Genomic DNA, 16,988 nt, shown 5'->3' on the forward strand with positions numbered 1-16,988 from the left:
AGGGGTACAGAGACTATATTGGGGGGTGTAGCCAGAGGGATTTGAGCTTTGCCCTTAATACTATAATTGTTTTAAAGAAGAATGTCCCTTGTGTGACTGAAGAGGAATTTTTACAGAAGGTGATGTGGACAATAAGGGCCATGTAGCACTTCTCTTCCCCATCCTCTTTCAGGGAGCAGCCATTCCACAGTGCTTAGCACCTGCCTTTTGACAGTAGTGAGCAGAGCTCCTGATGGCTACTCCTTCTACCTTTGTCCTCTGCCACTGATGCCAGGCCTGTCCCCACGAGGTTGCATCCAAACCACCTGGGAGCCTGCTAAAGCACAGCTTCCAGGCTGTGGGTCCCTGGTGGGGGCTTTTTTTTTTTTTTTTAAGAGATGTCCGGTAAGGGGATCTTAACCCTTGACTTGGTGTTGTCAGCACCACGCTCACCCAGTGAGCAAACCGGCCATCCCTATATGGGATCCGAACCCGCGGCCTCGGCGCTCCCAGCGCCACACTCTCCCGAGTGAGCCACGGGCTCAGCCCCCTGGTGGGGGCTTTTAACAAGGCTCCTCCCTCCAGCCCCCCACTGAAGCCCAGTCCTCAGGGACCTATAGACTTTGTGCAATCTGAGCACTGAGGGAGGAAAAACCTGGGGCCAAGGTGCTGACAGCCTGGCACCCTGAGATAATCCTCCTGGGTTCAGGCATGGTGATGCCCAGACCTCATGGGATGATAAGACCTGGAACCATGGTGAGACCCAAGGTCTTGCTTCTGGCTTATTCTTGTCAGGTGTGGGTGATGTGAAATGTGCCAAGAGAGAAGGGGAGTTCAGCCTTTTCAAGGCTTCATCAAAATGTATCCCATGGCACACCAATGTCCAGCAGGACCCCATGTGTGAAAAATCTGAAAGGCCCCCACAGCTGTCAATGCTAAGGGTCACAGAAGCAACAGCAGCCATCACAGCAGGAAAATGCACACTGTTGGAGCTTGCCACTCACTCAGGCGGTGATGCAGCTTGCTATCCAACATTTTCAACAAGGCCCATTTAGGAATGGACCCAGCTGATTTCCATCCAGCCCATTTCATTAGTTTTTTTCTCAGACACTCACTGATTTTCAGATCTAGTTTGGTAGTATAAAATCTAGTATAAAGTAAAACTGCAAATCTTGCATAAGATGTGGGATTTCATGAAGTTGATAAAAGTGACTCTGGAAAACTGCTCAAGCCACAGGCCAAGCCTTTACACCCAAGAACCAGGCATAATTAACACAGCTGACAACTGCCCCAAGAAGGACGGAAAACTGGCCAAGGAAGAGAATACAACATGATCTTCAAAGGCATAAAGAATTTGGAAAATCCTGGGGAAAGGGATGTAGCCCTTGAATATTTTTGCAAAAATAACCTTATAAACTTATACTGCAAAGGTGAAGGACAATCATATCATGTTATCATCAAACTGTTGGAAAATTAAGCTCCTCTAGAACCAAACTCAAATATTCTTTGTTCATTTGAAGAATTAGCACAATTGTCACCACAGGCCTACCAACATAAGATTTAGGAGGTATTTTCATTATTCTTCATTTTTTCAAGATAAAGTCCCAGTCACGCCTTTACTCACTATTTACTACAATATTTAGTCCCATTTTAAGCATATTCACTTTATGACCTTTACCTAGTGCTGACTACCCTCAAACAGCAGCCCCTTCCTTATAGTTGTGTTGATGGACAGGGATGTCACCCAGATTATAAAAGTGGCCATGTGTGGGGGGTGAAATCTATGTCATTATTATACCCTTCTTTGTACTTTTCAATATCACTTGAATTTTTACACTAAGAACACATCACTTTAATAAGAAAAAGCAACAAAGAGCCTTTACTTCTTTGAATAGGACTGGGCTTCCCACTACTTAGTTCTGTGCTAGGAGGTCAGAGGCATTATGAGGCCAAAGAAGAGTTCAAGGGCTCTGGGGGCTTATGTTCTGCTCTGCAGGGTCTCAGCGGGCAGTGGGGCCCAGGGCATGACATGAGAGGCCTGCCCACAAGGATAAATGGGCTTTCAGAGGATAACAGCAGCACAACTGTGGGCTGAGAGTCTCATTTAGTCCTCCCAACAATTCCATGATGGTGTTAACAATGCCATCATCTTGTTTTGGGTTTTGATCACAGATCATAACTGCAAAACTTGAGGTCCAGCACTGTCTGCCTGACCTGCGGGCCTCTTCAGCACTCTGCTCTCCTTGGGAAGCATTCTGGGCCATGGCATCGTACTGCCTCACTCGCCTAAACAGGTTGGTATGGCTCCTTTGCTTCCATCCCAAAAAGCCAAAGGTGCCCTGCTGAACTGAGACCTCAGGCCCGACCCAGCATCCTGTACCAGGGGAACCCCTTACCAAGAGACTTTAAAAATCTCAATAGGATCAAAAATTTTAACAGAATCTAACAGGTCAAGAATCCAAACAGGTAAAGAATTTTACAAGGACCCAACAAGTTCCTTTGAGGGAATAGGGAAGAGACAGCTACTTCTGGTGGCCAACACCCCTCCCCTACTTCTCAATGACCCTATAACTGATGGCTGACCAGTAGGATCACAATAGCCTGTCCCTGAACTTGCCCACACTGGACTGGGTGTCCAAAGACCAGGGACCCAGCTGTCACTGACCACGGTACAGCACAAGCCTCATGGGGAGAATCATGCATGGCTCCCAGCATGGATGTGAGGACAAGAACAAAGAATGAATGGGACAGAGCTGTGGGGCACAGCAGCTATCTGGCCAGACAGAAAGATAGCAGACCCTCCTCACCTGCTGCACAAGCTCAGGGGGTAACTCGGCTTTCCACTGCTTCAGCTGGCGTGAGGCAAACGAGTGCAAGGCATAGGACATGGTGCCATACTCGATCCATAGGGACAGGTTGGAGCTGTCAATCTCCAGGGCCCGCCGGAAGCAATTCAGGACAGGCGTGGCATGCTTCCAGATAGGCCCATCGCTCTTCAGCTCATTGGAGTTCAGCTTGTCCTGAATGCGGCTGGCCCGGGCCAGGGCCATTCCTGCCCAGGAATCAAACCTGTGGTGGTAACAAAAGCACCAGCTAAAAACATCACTGCCTTAACGGCACAGCAGACATGACAGCCTGGCAGGTGGTCAGACAGATCCCATGGAAGCTCAGATGGGCTCCGACACTGAGGCTCAGAGCCCAGCTCTGTCACTTGCTAATGCCATGACCATGACCTGAACCAGCTGTGCCTCTGAGTCTCAAACCCTAACCCATAACAGATGGCTAAGAAGACCTGCCTCAAGAAAAGAGCTTCAGGGCACTATAAGATAAAATGTATTTTAAGTCACCCAGCACCTCAAAGGTACTCAGTAACTGCTCTAAGGAAAGGGCTCTTGGACTCTCCCCTGCTTTGAGGGGTTACCCACGGAATGGCTCTAGTAGAAAGTAAGAGGGTCGCTCTACAAGGCATCATGGCAGTCGCCCAGCCAAGGTGCCAGGGAGACTCTCAGCCAGGTGTCACCTTACCTGCTCCTGCTGGCAAAACCTGCTGTCAACACATTCACCGACCAAAAGCACAGGCAGCTGAGGGCCCCACAGCCCCAGCACCCCAGCTGCCACCCTGTTATCCATCTGGGACCCTGAGCAGACCCTGCCCTTTCCAGCTCAGTTCCCAGTGGTAAAATGAAGAGCAAAAGGACCACATGAGGCCCTACCATTCTGAGATCACCTGAAAGACACTAACGGTGAGAATATAGAAACCTTTCTGGGAGGTTGAATGGCCACAGAGACACCAAGATCAAGATGATTTCTAAGCACTAGATAAAGTCTGGAATTTTCTGAATGCTGATACAGAGAACAGAAAAGGGAGCAATCACAAGGACAGACGCTACCCTCCCATATGCCAACAATTCTTGACCCACTGCTATAATAACTTTAAAACCAGCTAACTGGCTTCCTGAACCATTTGATAGTCTCCAAGATGTGGTAAGGGCGGAGGAAACTTGTGAAGCTCACACATACTTTCATTGCACTCCAGACACCCAAAGATGAACAGTGTGAACAAAGGAGCAAGAAAGAGACCTGAAGGCTGAATGGTGAGAGGACAGCAAAACCGAAGGCTTCACCCTGGTGTGAGGAGCTCCTGAGCACACCCCTTCCTCCTCAAGGGCCTGGGGATCTGAGGCCACCAGGAGGAGGGAGCATGGGGGTAGGTGGCAAACTCCACTTCAGGTGGGTGGGAACCCCACCAGGGACTTTCTACCAGGGCCAGCCTTTCCTCTCGATTCTCAGAGTGTCTCCAGCAACCCCATTTGCCCTCACCTTGAGGGAAGGGCCCACATCACTCATGCACCTGTACAAGTACCAAAACGGAAACCACTATCTCCTGCCACAAATACAAAGTAACCAAAACAAAAACATATTGTCGTGACAACTGAAAATGCTCATCTGTGCCCCACCTACAGCCGTCTTCTGACATGGGTACCTGATTCTAGCACAGCAGTACACACCCCAAACTCTGGGAAGTGCTGACCTGCAGGGACACTGACGGGCCTGTGGGCGGGGACTCCATGAACTCAAAAGGAGGAAGTGTCCAAATCCTGTGCACTGAGCTCTCATTGTGAAGAGCAGGCCTGGTTCTGGCACTGGGACTGGGGTTGTTTCTTCACCAGACGGGATGAATTGTACTAGGTCCCATCCTCAATTGTCCCCCTTCCCAAATGCCACTCTGAAATGCCCGACCAAGTTAGGCCACTTCCAGCTCAGCAAAAGCAGAAGGAATAGTTAACATGGGGAGAAAAACAATCACCAGCATCTTCACCAACTCTATTTTCTGTAAGAACCTCTAACACTGCAGTTGGGGCACTACTATCCACCCAGCTATCTGCCATGGGCTTCACCCATACCCAATAGGCTCAGAACACTTAAAGAAAAACCAATATCCAAACTTCCATTTTAGCTAGGACAGAAGACCAGACTGAACCCCAAGTCTCCCCTGGGTCTGCCTGTTGAGGCCAGAATGAAGGGGGCCAAGGGCTCGGACCAAAACCAAGGCACCAAGTCCCTTCTCGGTCCTGGAGCCAGTCCTCACAGGAGACCCCTTTTCTGTGGCAGGACTTCCCAGTGGGCCAGGTCTGATGGCCTGACACCCTCTGAACAGGTCGGTATGTAGGCTGGAGGGATGCCTAGTTGAGCCTTTGTGACCCTCATTCCATTGACTAAGAGGCTGTCAGGTGAGAGGTTCCATGCCAGGTGCCTGCCACCCCATGGACAGGTGGGTTTTATCACCTCACTTTTCAGATGTGTAAGCAGTGGTGCAGAGAATGTAACCCCCACTGTGTTGCACAGTGAGCACTCAGGTCTGCTCCATCTCACGGGTCCACAGTGACCCAAGAGAGAACAGCCAGGGCTCTACCACATGCTCCTTGCCTGCCTGGAGGAAAGCACAAGCTGAGCAAAAGGGATCTGTGAGAACCTTTCTAACAAGCTATAGAAAAGTCTTGCAAACTGGCTTCTCCACTCAGATCCTAGCCCCTTCTCTCCTTGGCCAGGCGGATCTTGACAAGGTTAAATTCTCTGGTTTCCTCTGAGTAAGGGCAGCTCTGTGGTCATCCATGATTCAAGGGTGACCACTGTGGGCTGGTCCCTGAGTACTTCCAGAAAGCCTACCTATAGATGCTACTCTGGCCCTTCAGACACTGGTCAGCCACAGGGCCTCGTTTTGATGCTGACCCAAGGCTTACCTTCTTGGTTTGGCAGCCATGAGAAAATATTCCCTCCTAATCAAGTATATCAGGCTTCATGAGTTAGCAGGGCCCTTGAGGACGCTCAGGCCAATCACTGTTTTAATAGAAAGCCAAACAGGGATCCATGGGCAAAAAGTATGAGCCTCAGGTACAATGGGCTCTCCTACGTATACCATCTTGACAATAGCTGTTGCCAATGATGCACAGCATCAGAGCAAGGCAAGGGAACTTCCAGTTCGAGTTTTTCTATTACTCACCAGCCCCCCTCCTCCCCCAACAAAAAAGCAACCATAATTAAAAAGGCTGCAGGGTACATAAGAGGACATATCAGCCAACTTCCTGGGACCTAAAGCCAGGAAAGGAGGTAACACAAAACCAACAGAATGGAGCCAGGAAGTGCCTCCTTGCCCTGAACACCAGGACCCATACCCCAGTGCCCCTCCCAGGGGTCTTCAGGAAAGAAGCCTCCTCCCCTGCTCTTCTTTTTACGGAGAACCTGCCTATCCAATTAACTGCAGAGTGCTAACCCACTTTCTCATTCCTTTTTCCCCTGCTCTTTGCTACAGGCAGGGAAACCCCAAACTGGCCCACTGAGAAGCTTGCTGAGCTGAAGTCATCCCAGCCCTCCCAGCAGCCAGCCCAGCCCCACGTCCATGTCACTGACCTGTTGGGGCAGATGCAGATGTCGTGCATGTAGAACTTGATAGCCTTGGACTGCTCCTTGTTTTTGAAATGATAATCGGCCAGGAGGTAGTAGAGCTCGTTCACCACCGGAGGGGAGGGATCAGCCCCTTCTGGGAGGCAGGGCACCTGGCAGGTGAAAAGGCAAGTATGAGAGACATGGAGTCAAGCACTCAGATGTGACCAGGACACCCAGGACTGTTGATCGCATCCACATAGGACAGATTCTCCAGCTTCTCTTCACCCTGATGCCTGGTTCAGAGCAGAGAAACAGCCAAGGAACATATGCAGCAGTGCCGCGGGGAAGGGGATGTGACCCAGACCCACACCCCCACCTCCTCGCATCCTCTGGGCCCCACCTCAGCTGAGGTTCCCTCAATGTAGGCAGAGACTTTGTCTAGGCTCAGTGCTGGCCTCTCTGTGCGGGGCACAATGGTGGCGATTCTTCTCAGGAGGTTGGCCAAGTCAGCAGATACAGTGCTGGTCTTGTAGCTGTCAAATTCAGGAAGGGTCTTGGGCTTAAAATACTCAAACATAAACAGGGCATCCTCCCATATAAGATCCACCTTGAAAAAAAAAACAGAAGACAGATTCTTAGTACATTCGGGGAAAAGGAAAAAAGAAAAAGTTCCTCTACAGAAACGTTCATGTCTGATGTAAAACAAGACTACAATATATTGGAGAGCCTAAATCAAGACCCCACTATGCTTTTTAAAATCTGCACACCCACTGCCATCCGCAAGTCCAAGTGTCCGAAGAGCATAAGCCTGTTCTTTATAAAGACAAATGTTGGAAACTGCAGGCTGCACTCTGAGTCTGTGTGGCTGAGCCAGAGGGTGGGTTCAATTGTGGATGGGGACCTTGGGCTGGCCGTAGAACCTATCCATGCCTCAGCTGCCCCCTTCGTCACTTGATCAATGAATACTGAATGAGTGCTGACCGTAGGCCACAGGATTCTAGGTACCAGGGCCACAGCAGAGGGCCTGTCTAAGGAGCTCACAACTTAGGGAATGGAATCCCTAAAATCAGAAAATCACTGACAGTATCGAGCAACCATGATATAATACACCCAACGATGCTCTGAAAACTGAAACAACAATGAAAAAAGTGAAAAACCTCTAAGGAATTATTTATATTATCCAAATTGGAAATAAATCTATTGACAATTGCCATGCTGCGTTTTTGAATAATTTGTCAACCTTTATGAAGCTAAGTTTTTGCAAGGAAAACCCTTGTCCTTTGATCAGACTATGTCAGATTGTCTTCTTTCCTCCTCCTGATGCAACTCCACTGGGACTGCAGAGTCTAGTGTTGACAAATTGTTAAGTTCTTTGAGAGAGCTCAGAGCTCCTTCTTCCCAGGAGCCCCACCCTTTCTCGTAGGTGCCCCTCCCTAGGCCTGCTGCGGCACCCTCACCTGCTGGGTGGAGTGTTCCTCCAGGTACCTGGCCTTGCTCTTCTTGCTGGGGAAGCTATACAGGCAGTAGAAGCACTGCTCCAAGGCCGTCTCCAGCTCCTCCTTGTAGGGGTGTGTGTCTTCAGAGGTGGATGCAGCAAGCTCCTTTTGGAGAACTCGCACCTATGGTGGGTGAGAAGAGATGCCTGACAGAGGGCCTACAGCTACATGTTCCTGTCACAGCAGAGCCCCAGGGAGACCATCACTCTATCAATTCCTTTAACCTGTTGGGTGGGGCTCTGGCTGCAGCCTCCCAATGGGCTTGCTAAGCTGCCTTCCTTCCAGCACACCTGGCCAGTTTCAACCAGCCATTAGAAGGTAGCATATGCACCCTGGTAATTTCTTCACCCATTTATTTAGCCATTCATTTGCTAGATGAATATTTACTGAGCACCTACTTATACTAGGCACAGTGTGACATAATCCATACTCTTCAGAAACTCAGATTCCAATGGAGGGAATGGAATTAGTTAAACAAATGTTTACAAACAAATAATTATAAGATGATAAATCCAATTGAGGCTGAGGAAATCTCTCTCAGACAAAACATTAGTGAAGATGAGAGAGGATGTGAACAACACAGTAAACAAGTCATATCTATGGATATAAGATCTAATGGCTATTGTTATGCCTAACTATTAGCAAATACACATTCTTTTCAAGCATCCATGGAGTTTTTATCAAAAGTAGATGAAAAGTCAGTCTTAACAAATTCCAAATACTAGATATAAAACAGACCACATCCTTTGAACATAATTTTTTAATTTTTAAAATTTATTTTTTTACTGAACATAATTCAATAAAATAAGGAATTAATTACATAAAAATAGCAAACTCCAAATATCAAAACTTATGGAATGAAGCTAAAAATATATTTAGGGAAAACTTATAATCTTCAATACATGTATTAGAAGACTGAATACTTTGTTCAGTTGATAAATCTAAAAAAAAGAGTGAACACTGAAATAAGCATTTAACTCAATAAGTTAGAAAAACAGAGTAAATCTAAAGAAAGTAAAAAAGAAATAATAAACATTAAAGTGGTAATTAATGAACTGGAAAGCAAAGAAAAAAACAGACCAATAAGCCAATAGCTGCTGGTTTGAAAAGACTAATTTACACAAACCTCAGGAAAGACTGGTTTTAAAAAAAAGGAGAGGGAAATCACAAATATACGATTTTAGCAGTGAAAAAGGTGGTATAACTAGAGGTACCACAGAGACTTTTTAAACCATAAGCAAACACCATGAACAGTTTTATTCTAATAAGTGGACATTATTCCAAAAATATAATTGATGTGAGAAGAAAAAAATCTAAATGGACCTATAATTACTAAAAAACAGAAACAGTAATTTAAAATTTACTCCAAAAAAAGAGCTCTAGACTAGGGGGTGGCAAACAATGGCCCATGGTCCAAATCCTGCTATTGTCTCTTTTTGTATGGCCCAGGAGTTAAGAACGTTGTTCGCATTTTTAAATGACTGAAAAAAATCAAAAGAAAAAAATTATTTTGTAACACATGAAAATTTATATGAAATTCAAATTTTAGCATCTGCAAGTTTTGTTGGAACGGATCTCTACCCACTGGTTTACCATATCATCTATGGCTGCTTTTGCACAGATAGTATTTGCAACAGAAATCCTTTGGTCTATTTTTCTTTGGCTCTTTACAGAAAAACTTTTGCTCACCCCTGGCAATGAGATAAGACAAGGTAGAAAACAAAAGAAAGAAAGAACTATAAAAATTGAAAAGGAAAAGTAAAGTTATTCATGGACAAAATGTCTACATAGAAAATTCAAGAAGTTTATAACCCACTAGAATTAATAAAAGCAGTATGCAAAGGAGCTGTAAATAACAAAAATTTATTTTAAAAAAATAGTGTTCCTATACACCTACAAAAGCAAAATACAAAATTAATTTTTAAATTCTAGTTACAAAAATAATAATAATTTTTAAGAGATACCTAGGCATCAACCTAACAAAATATACATAGGAGTTTTATAGAGGAAATTATAAAACTGAATTAAGGGATAGGAAAGTGCAAGACCTAAATAAATAAAGAGATATACTATATTTATGACTAGAAAGACTCAATCATATAAAATGACAATTCCCAAATTAATCTGGGAAGTCAATGCCATTCCAATTAAAATTCCAGTGCAGGGGTGGTTTCTTGAAAGTTTACAAACTGATTTTACAATGTTACAGAAGAGGAAAGGGCCAAGAATATCCAGGAGAATGTGATGAAGAGATAGCTGAGTTGATTAATCCTAGCAGCTATCAAGATGTCTCAAAGACAAAGTGGTATTGGCACAGGAAAAGACAAAACACCTACACCAAAAGAAAACACAACACAGCCCAATGACAAATTCTCACACTTATGGATAGAAGATGAAGGTGACTTACAAATCAGTGCAGAGAGAACAGATTCTTCAATAAGTTGAACGAACCAACTGGCTACCCACAAGAAATGTAAAACTGGATCCCTACCTTATCTCATAAACAAATAAAATGCAGAGGAAATAAAGATCACAGGGAGGCCTGTGGCTCACTTGGGAGAGTGTGGTGCTGATAACACCAAGGTCACGGGTTCGGATCCCATATAGGGATGGCTGGTTAGCTCACTGGGTGAGCATGGTGCTGACAACACCAAGTCAAGGGTTAAGATCCCCTCACTGGTCATCTTTAAAAAAAAAAAAAAGAAAGATCACATGTGAAAAATAAGAGTGAACTTTAAGATTAATATAGAGGAGGATATCTTTATAATTTTGTGGGAGGGAAGGACTTCTTAAACAAAGTACGAAAAAAAATTTTAGGAAACCATAAAGGAAAGGACTGATAAATTTGACATTAAAAATTCAAATTCTGTAAAACAAACACCATACACAAAAAGTCATGCCACATAAAGTTGCACAGAAATAGAACTAAGTACACACACACACAGAGTGCATGTAAAACTGGTAAAACATATGAGCATATGTCAAACAAAAGACTAGAATTCAGAGTACATAAAGAACTCTACAAATCAATAGGAAAAAGAAAAACAACCCAATAGAAAAATAGGCAAATTACATGAACAAGCAACTTACAAAAGAGGAAACTCAAAGGGTCAATAAACCTAAAATGATACTCGACCTCACTAATAATCATAAATTATTAAAAATAACATCTAAAGAAAAATTAAATACCATGTTCATGCCTCTCAGATGGGCACTATCATTCAAGTCTATAGTAACTAAGGATGATAGAGATGTGTGCGAATTCCCAGACTGCTGTCGGAGAAGAAAATTAGCTCAATTATTTTGGAGAACAATTTGAAAACATAGTTTTTAAAGCTGCCAATGTGCATACTCTGTGATCCAGTAGTTCCTTTTATAGGAATTTACACTAGAGAAACTCTCACATGCACACATGAAACAACTTGTTGGTGGATGTTAATCACAATACTGTTTGTAACCCCAAAAATGAATAAACAATTTTAATTAGTAGAATGGATTAAAAAATATGGTAACAAAATATTTACAGATGAAGTGATATAACATCTAGGATTTGCTTCAAAACAATGTGACATGAGGGGAGTATGTGAGAGAATGGCCATGCATAATGAATTAATAATGATGATCAGTGCTCAATACACAGGAGTGCACTAAGCTATTATTTCTACTTTAATGTTTGGAATTTTCCATACTAAAAAGTTTAAAATCATGGTATATTCACATAATAGGATCCTACAGAGCAATTAAAATGAATAAACCAAATTTACTCGTATTAATGTGAGTATATCTCAATGTATCGAACTGAATAAAAGCAAGATGCAAGAGGTTATGTACTATATATTTTTCATGTAAAATTAAAAAACCCTTGAAGCTATATATTGTTCACTGATATACAGATATGTAACATTTAGATATAAAAACATGGACAAAAAGATACATACCAACTTCAAGAGCATGAGGGAGGGAAGACATGCAATCCTTCCTGTAACTATCTATCTTTATTAGAACACAAGTTTGCAGCAGATACAGACTATTAACATGTACCCAAGATACTGCCCAGAAATACTAAAGGCTCCACAGGAGAGGGGCCATTTGAGCTGAGTGTGGATGAACGGATAAGAATTGCTCAACCCAAACAGAACATATGAAAAGAAATACTAACTCAACAAAAAATGGAATCCAAAAGAATTTCTCTCAGAGAACATTTCCACTCTATCCAAGAAGACAAAACCTTCCACACAAAGGGTCTCCCTGATGTTGACCTTAAAGCACTCACTCTGAAGACACAATCCTTTACCTGCAGATCATAAACCTGGGGCAACAAGAAGAGGTAGTAGTAAAACATTCACCTTTATAACCCCCATAGCATCCAGAATGATGAGTGCTCAATAAGCACTTCTGGATAAATGAATAAATGTCTTTATATCTGTTCATTCGTTCCCTCATTCAATAAATAGCAACTAGGCAGTAGTCTACATCAAGCACTGGTCAGGGCCCTAGGGATGCTTCAGACAGCAAGACAGAAAAGGTCCCTGGTCTCAAGGATGCCATCTAGTTGGGGAGGGGCACATGAGACAAAAACAAAAAGTGGGACTTAGGGAGACTGTGGCAGGAAGAAGGCACAGGGGTGGTCAGGAGAGTTGCTGCAGGAGGCCAACCAATCTAACGGCTGGGCCATGGGCAGGAAAATGAAGAACTATAAAATGAAACTCAACAGTACTCCACTCCCTCAAATTCAACTGGCAGATACTGGCAGCTGGAATTCATGTTCCACCAAAAAAAGACATTGGCTAAAACAACTGGGAATAGGACCATCCTACCACCCCTTCCACCTGTCCTTCCCATCTCAGTGCCACTCTCACCCAACACCAGCCTACAAAGGTGCTAACTCATTCTTCCCAATCAGCATAAGGAGGACTGTCTTGTGGAGGTGACCTTGTGGAAGCAGTCAGTGTCCCTGCCCTCTCTGACTGGCAGAGGGAAGGTAGAAGAAGGGAGTGGCTGATTCCTGGGCAGCAACGCAGACTCAGCCTGGCACAACTCTTCCAAAAATGATCCTGAGTGCAGAGCTGATCCAGGGTGATCACCCTGGGGGCCTTTGTAGTTAACAGGGTGGGGCAGACACTCAGGCCTCTGGAACTGGGGCTAGAACTCACCTCAGACATTACCAGCTCCAGGGTCCTGTGCCAGACAGGTCCCTGTGCCAAGTCTCCACATCCTCAGCATAAGTGCTTTGCAAACTGTCAAGCCCTACACATATATGAACTCAATACATATACTTAGTCTCCTTCAGCCATATTTATTAAGCACCTACTATGTGCCAGGCATTGTACTAGCATACTAGCACTTGCATTCAGCAGCAAACAAAACTAACAAAAATCTCAACTCTCTTGGAAGTTACATCTCAGTGGAGAAGAGACACAATGAATGTAATAAAGAAGAAAATTATATGGTATGTTAAAAGTTGATAAGAACTCGGGGGAAAGCAGAGGGCAGAGAAGAAAGATCAGGAATACTAGGGAAGATTAGGAGGCTATTCACAGAAAAGAAGGTATTAGAGCAGAAGATGGCAAACTTTTCTTTAAGGGCTAGATAGTAAATATTTTAGGCTTTGCAGGCCATACAGACTCTATCATAGCTACTTGATTCTGCCACTGTATTGCAGAAGCAGCCATATGTACATGAATGGGTGAAGTTATGTTTCAATAAAACTCTATTAATATACATTACAGGCTGGATTATATGCCTCTCTCTCAGTACATCCAGAATACCTAGTGCTCTGTAACTTGTCTGTGTGTTGCTTAGCCTACAACTTAACAGTGAAGTTCAGGGACAGGGTTTACACTGCTTATCCCCAGTAAGCCCAGGGAGCTACTACTAGTCAATCACAGTTGGCTAGTATGAGGAAGCCTATTTGTGCTCACTGATCATTTACTGAATGAATGAATCTAATAGCTACTGATTAACTACTACCTGGCAAAATAAGTGGTGCCCAGCAAACAGTACTCAATAGAAGGTGGTGGTGGTAGAAAACGCAGTTATTTTTACTTCTAAAATTACTATTAAAGGCCTGTGCCTGACTAGTAACAGATTCAGTAATGACTGGTGGACCTAAATCTACCTCATGTTCAAGGCCAGATCTAGAGCTCCCTGAGCCTCAGTTGTACAAGGCAATCAATTTCAGACTTTCTGGCAAGTTTCACCACATGCACAGTCAATGAAGCAGAGTGGGGTCTGGCCAGCCGGTTAGCTCAGTAGGTTAGAGTGTGGTGCTGACAAAGGGAAAGGAAAAGGAAGGGGGGAAGGGGAAAGGAAAGGGAAAGGAAGGGGAAGGGAAGGGAAAGAAAGGGAAAGGAGAAGTAAAAAGGAAAGAAAGAAAGAAGCACAGGGCCAAGCCCATGGCGCACTCGGGAGAGTGCGGCACTGGGAGCGCAGCGACGCTCCCGCTGCGGGTTCGGATCCTATATAGGACTGGCCAGTGCACTCACTGGCTGAGTGCCGGCCACGAAAAAGACAAAAAAAAAAAAAGAAATAAGCACAGTGGGCCCCACCACATAGGGAAAGCCCAGCAAGCCCAAGGATGCCAACACCACTCTGTCCCCCTTCTCACTCCACCCCCACCCCAGCCCTGCACTGGCAGTCCATAGCCCGATGGTAAGCACTCACATAGAATTGCAGCAGGGCCCCATCTGAATTGCAGCACCAGGACCTCCTGCCCAAATACTCATGGGCTGTGTTGAGCAGCATGAGGGAGGACGGGAGCATGGGCATCTCTGACATCCCTGGGGAAAGCCCAGACCAACAGACACAGAATTAGTGTGGGAACATGTGCTCCTGCAGGCAGGCTGTGAGGCTCAGTCTCTTCTCTTTGGGCTTCTCTTTTTTTTTTTAAATTGGTAAATAAATATAACATATGGTATAATATATAACAGTGGTAAAATATATATAACATAAGGATTGCCATTCTGAGCATTTTAAACATACAATTATGTGAAATTACAGTCATAATGCTGTGTAACCACTACCTCCATTTCCAAAACATTTTAGGCTTTTCTGTCTTTACCAACGTGGCCACAGATTTTTCTTTTTTTTACTTCTTTCTTTCTTTCTTTTTTTTTTTTTTTGTGGCTGGCTGGTATGGGGATCTGAACCCTTGACCCTGGTGTTACAAAGCTGTGTTCAAACCAACTGAGCTAATCGGCCAGTCCGTTTTTTACTTTTTTATCTCTTGTCTTTCAAAATAATTAGTAATGACTGGCTTTACTAAAGCAACACATACTTATCAAAAAACAATTCAGCCAGCCAACAAAAACAAACAAGGAACAAAAACTCAAACCACATGGGAAAAGTATAAAGATGGAAGTTTTATCTGCCAAAATACCAGTCCCCAGAGAACCAATGCTGACACTTGGTGAACATTGACTCAAAACACCCTTCTGTGCATATATTAGACATTTTGAAAGAGAGAGACAAATAATTTATACAAGGAAACCCATATCACACACATTTCTTAATTCTTATATTCAAGTCTATGTGAATATTACAGAAGAAAAAGTAAAGCAGAAGTAAAAAGAACTACTAGTTTTCAGTTAAAGGTTTGTTCACCACTAGAACTATTATTAGTTCCTTAAAGATCCCTCGGTATTTTTTGAACTCTGGGCCATACCCATTAGTGACTTGTAACTCGCATTTTTAGAGTGGATTAGGATAAAATACATCAGAATAGAAAATATCAGAATGAATCACACCCAGTAGTAGTAAGTTTCTTTCATGAAATTTATTTTGTACTTTTTCTATTGATCAGCCCTGGACCTGATCTTGAACAGCAATCAAAAAAGTGTAATAAGCACTGGTTTAAAAAAAGAGAAGGGGTGTCAGAAAATCATTAAGAAGTTTGAGCCACTCCAGTTTTTTACGGGTCTTTTAGGCTTCACTTTCAAGGGCATCATACGACTCTATATCACACAAGATCCGTGATTAGCTTTGTGACACTTCCTCCTTCTCTCCCTACCTCTCGGTTTTGTTGCATATATTATTTGTAGGAATTTAAGGTTTATAACATTTCTATTCTTTTCTGCAACCATAATTAGCCCATTTGCTTTCTCTCAATTCCAATTTTAAACGGATTAGGCGCTCATCACAAATCCTTTCCTATGACTTTTCCATTCTAACTCATGTTGGTTTACCGATTTCATCCTCCAGAAGTGTTTTTAAAAAGTGTTAGTGGGAGCTGGAGTCTCTGTAAATGTTTGTTGCCACTATAATTACAAACAACTTGGCTAGAGATCTTAGGTCACACTATCTTTCCTTGAGAACTGGGTAAACTTACAGGCATCACCCCGACTGCATTGAAAGCTGCTATGGAGAAATCTGAAATGAGTGTCATTTTTTGTCCCCTGAAGGAAGATAAATTGCTTATTCAGTTTATAAACCCTTTAGTTTTTACCCTTTACTTCAGTTTTTTACTTCAGTTTTCACCCTTGAAGTAGATCCTTAATCAGGAGGTGTCTGAGGTTGTTAAATTTTACCAGAAAAGAATTTGGTGATAGAGACTTTATTTCAGTGGGCAGTTTGCAAACCAGGACTTGCTGCCCTGTGAGAAGAGTGCAGTCAGCAGCCAGCTCCCAGCTGTCAGTTCCTTCAGGGTCTGCTGCAGCTGCAAGACTCACTTCACCTGAGGCCATGCACTTCCTTTGGGAACTCATATCCAGTGACTAAATGAGATGGGAAGATGAAAGTCTGGCCACTTCAGTCCAACATGGTGAGACAGCTCTGATAGGCAACTGTCACTCCAGAGCTCCATGCCAGGTAGGTCAGGACTTTGTCAGTCCTGCACCAAAACTCAACTTCTCTTTCTGCCCAATCCTGCTTCCTCCCCCTTCCTTTTGCAAGTATTGATCTCTAATAAGCCTTGTCTCAGTGTCTGCTCCCACAGAGCTCATTATATGATAATGTCCTCACCAGGCCCTTCACCACCTGGCCAGAAGCAGGTTTTATCCCTGGACCCCTTCCCTCAACTTAGTCTAGTCACTAGACGATGGCAGGACTCAACAGAGCCCTCCTGCTTCTGCTAAGGCCCAGGGTGATATGGAGGGACTTCCCCATCAGCCTGCTCTCTACAAATGACAGGAT

General features: G+C 43.9%; 1 protein-coding gene across 7 annotated transcripts in view; it reads right to left on the reverse strand.

Moving 5' to 3' along the window:
- The window catches only part of CABIN1 (calcineurin binding protein 1), a 168,670-nt gene that overhangs the window by 100,282 nt on the left and 51,400 nt on the right, over nt 1-16,988 (reverse strand). For 6 of the 7 annotated variants that reach the window (XM_063085901.1, XM_063085903.1, XM_063085904.1 and 3 more), the window contains 5 exons: nt 14,523-14,638; nt 7,821-7,982; nt 6,764-6,970; nt 6,388-6,533; nt 2,787-3,048 (listed from right to left, as the gene is read on the reverse strand). In XM_063085901.1, the coding sequence (XP_062941971.1) occupies nt 2,787-3,048; nt 6,388-6,533; nt 6,764-6,970; nt 7,821-7,982; nt 14,523-14,638 (893 nt within the window). The remainder of the gene's footprint in view (nt 1-2,786; nt 3,049-6,387; nt 6,534-6,763; nt 6,971-7,820; nt 7,983-14,522; nt 14,639-16,988) is intronic. The other variant, XM_063085905.1, reaches the window with a different exon arrangement.

This window comes from Cynocephalus volans, chromosome 2, assembly GCF_027409185.1.
Source record: "Cynocephalus volans isolate mCynVol1 chromosome 2, mCynVol1.pri, whole genome shotgun sequence".
Taxonomy (NCBI): domain Eukaryota; kingdom Metazoa; phylum Chordata; class Mammalia; order Dermoptera; family Cynocephalidae; genus Cynocephalus; species Cynocephalus volans.